This window comes from Loxodonta africana, chromosome 1 (assembly GCF_030014295.1).
Source record: "Loxodonta africana isolate mLoxAfr1 chromosome 1, mLoxAfr1.hap2, whole genome shotgun sequence".
Classification (NCBI taxonomy): Eukaryota; Metazoa; Chordata; class Mammalia; order Proboscidea; family Elephantidae; genus Loxodonta; species Loxodonta africana.
In genome coordinates, this window is record NC_087342.1 from 149,908,809 (window position 1) to 149,912,008 (window position 3,200).

A 3,200-nucleotide genomic window follows, 5' to 3' on the forward strand; every position below is an offset into this window, starting at 1 on the left:
CAGAAGATAATAAATGTCTTCCTATGACAATTTTAAAGTGTCAATGAATTAAGTTGAACGCTTTGTTTTAGATCTTCAAATTCTTGGGTTAACAGAAAAATAAACCATCATGGGAATTTCAATGTCAAATTCAAACAGAGGTATTTAAACAAATATTAAGGTATCTAAAGACACATCATGGGTAATAATTTTTAAAAAGTGGTCTCATTGGCATATATCCACTGCTTATTTTCCACTGTTCTCATAAAAGTCTTTTAGTTTTGCTGAACTAGACAAATATAAATAGCACATAGTAAACACTGATATACATCTCACAGGACAGAACACGTTTTACAAAATATCTCTACTTTGTACTATAACTGTTGTAAAAATGAACATCTGTGATACTTAAGGACAAATACATTTCACATTATAATGCAAGTTATGGTTACAAAGGCATTACTCATTTGATGGCATTTTCTATGGGTACTCAGACTTCAAACTGCGTAGCCAAAAGTTTTCCTCTTATTTTATTGAGATTCTGAAAGACCTTTCAGTCATTTAAGCAGCAGGCTTTCTTCACTGTAAACCCTTGAAGAACAGACTTTGAGAATCTAAACTGTTGAAACGTCAGAGAATTGATAAATGATCATGGTGACAATCACCTTTTCACTGAGCACGGTAAACTTAAAAATATAACCGATGAGACGACCGACTCCTCTAGATTTTGAGCTTTAAAAAGACAAAAAAAAAAAAAAAAAGGATTCCGTTTCCTGTGCTGCCAGGGAGGCATCAGGCTCACAGAGCCTCGGCAGACGTGTCTGTGGACACAGACATGGTCACCTTGGCAATCTTGACCGTGCTCTTGATGCAGCTCTCTGCGGCCCTATGAACACTGGCTGCATTGTTGGCATGTTTGTGCAGGCAGTCCGAGTCCCCCATGCTGTTATCAAGAGGCTGCGCGGTACCTTCACAGGAGGGGAACATGCTCCGGAAGGCATGCCTCAGGTCCTTGCTCCTCAGAGCGTAGATGATGGGGTTCACGGTGGAGTTGAGGAGACAGAGCATACTGCAGAATGCAAACACCGTCTTAATGAGCTTGTTCATCTTCCCAAAGACATCATACACCATGATCGCAAGCAGAGGGCCCCAGCAGATGATTAAAACCACCAGGATCAGGACCAGGGTCTTAGCCAGCCTAATGTCCATGCGGGCTTGGTCTGGCCGAGTCACCTGGACTTTGCCATCCTCTGACGTGTGAATGATGATGCTCTTCTGGGTGCCGCGCTGAATCATGCGTACTGCGTGGCTGTGAGCCTTCCAGAGAATGTACATGTATGCATATACAATAAAGAGGAGCAGCACGCTGGTGACTCCGATCCAGAACATCAGGTAGGTTTCATCAATGAGTGGGAAAATGTCTGAGCAAACGGATTGCAGTTTCTTGCAGTTCCAGCCTAGGAGAGGCAACACGGCAATCACAATCGCTATGGTCCACATCAGGCAAAATGCCACCACGGCCTTCGGCCGGGTGACGATCCTCTTATAGGCCAGAGGCCTGTGAATAGATATGTACCTATCGATGGCTGTGAGAAACAGGCTGCCCACAGAGGCAGTGAAGGAGGCTGTGACTCCACCCAGTTTGAACAGAAACACGTTGGGGCTATCTTTGCGGTGGAACACATGGAAGTCAACAAAGCTGTAGACAAAAATGACACTGCCAAGGAGGTCTGCCACCGCCAGGCTGCCAATGAAGTGGTATGAAGGCCTGCAGCGGAGGCTGCGGGAGTGCAGGATGACGCACAGCACCAGCAGGTTCTCCAGAACTGTGAAGGTGCCCAGCGTGAGGGACAGCACAGCGATGGCCAGCTGCTGGCTAGGGTTCAGAATCATGAAGCACTCCATGTCCATGAAGTTCTCCCCACACTGAATGTTCTCCTCATTTTCCTTGTAGGACGAAAGAGACTTGTTGTAAAATTCTGTAATGTTCACCTGGTCTGCTGGGACTAACTGGGGGTTGTCTCCTGCAGTCATCTTTTCTTGGAAGGGACTTCCCCTAAAAGAAGTTAAAGGAAATTTCTGTGGGAAGTATCCTAATTTGGATGCCATGTCACCTTTGATGTCTTCGTACTGAATGTCATTGGAGCCCACGTAGAGAAGGTCTGTCGTGATGGTGCGAAAGGTGGTATCTGCAAGGCCATCTAGGATTGACTTCATAACCTCAGTCTTCGACTAGGCCTGACTCAAAATGACATGGAAAGAGACTCGCAGGAGGGAATCCTAACAGGAGGGAAAACAAATAAAATGATGAGAAAACCAGGAGAATATAAAAAGCCACTGTAAACACCCCAAACAGGTAGCATGGTGTTGCTTCATTCCTTTCTCTGAACACAGGTCAAGGGCTTGTAGATTCAGCAAACTGAATGAGTCAGCCACTCAGAGAAAAGCCTCTCATAGTTGGACAATGGAGCAGGACACCAGAAACATGTTTCCTTCAATATTTAAGCTCCCTGGATTATATCACCATGTAAGTCTCATATGGATCTCCAGAGTCTGATAGGCCAACATAAATGGAATGTTTCTTGGTGTAGTGTGCATTTCATGGTTGTGTTAGGAAGTGTTAATCACCAGGCTTCTACCATCGCAAACACACCACACAGGATCCTAAGGCTATTGGGAACTGAGCACATCTCTGCTCTTGAAGACTTTATCACCTGTCACACAGATAAGACAGCCAAAGAACAAGACTGCGTAGAATCAAGTATTGAATTGCATAGGCTATGTGTTAAGTGTAAAGATAAGGAAGAAATTATTGAGAATAGGAGAAAGCATGAGAACATGCTGGGCAGATCTGGGTTTGAAACCTGACTGCACCAGGTAAGCTTCTTCACTCAGAGAAGGAGAGGTTGGAACTGAGTCATAGCTGAGATGAACTTCAGCTCCAAAATTCTACACCAGGCAACAAAAATTTCATGAAGGGCAAACCTGCACTGAGGCTTACGGGAAACCGAGGTCTTTAACACTGGAAAAGACTGATGATGGATAGGACTGCCTGATAGTGTCCCCCATGAGCAGGTGACAGGAGACAGGCTTGATGGTGTCCATGGCTTTCCATGCAAAAACAAGGATGGCTGAGATGAGGGGGCCAAATATTAATGGTGGTTTGATTCTTATTAAGGAATTTGGTTGCTTTTACTGTTTGAAATGTGGCTATTAGGTTC

At 44.6% G+C, this 3,200-nt stretch overlaps 1 protein-coding gene across 1 annotated transcript; it reads right to left on the reverse strand.

Annotated features, from left to right (window-relative positions):
• Window positions 1-777: 777 nt before the first annotated feature.
• Window positions 778-2,492, reverse strand: CNR1 (cannabinoid receptor 1). Its single transcript, XM_003404356.3, has 2 exons — window positions 2,111-2,492; window positions 778-2,035 (listed from the first exon to the last, which is right to left on the reverse strand). The coding sequence occupies exons 1-2, from the start codon at window positions 2,194-2,196 to the stop codon at window positions 778-780; spliced, it is 1,344 nt and encodes a 447-aa protein (XP_003404404.1). The 5' UTR covers window positions 2,197-2,492.
• Window positions 2,493-3,200: the final 708 nt, after the last annotated feature.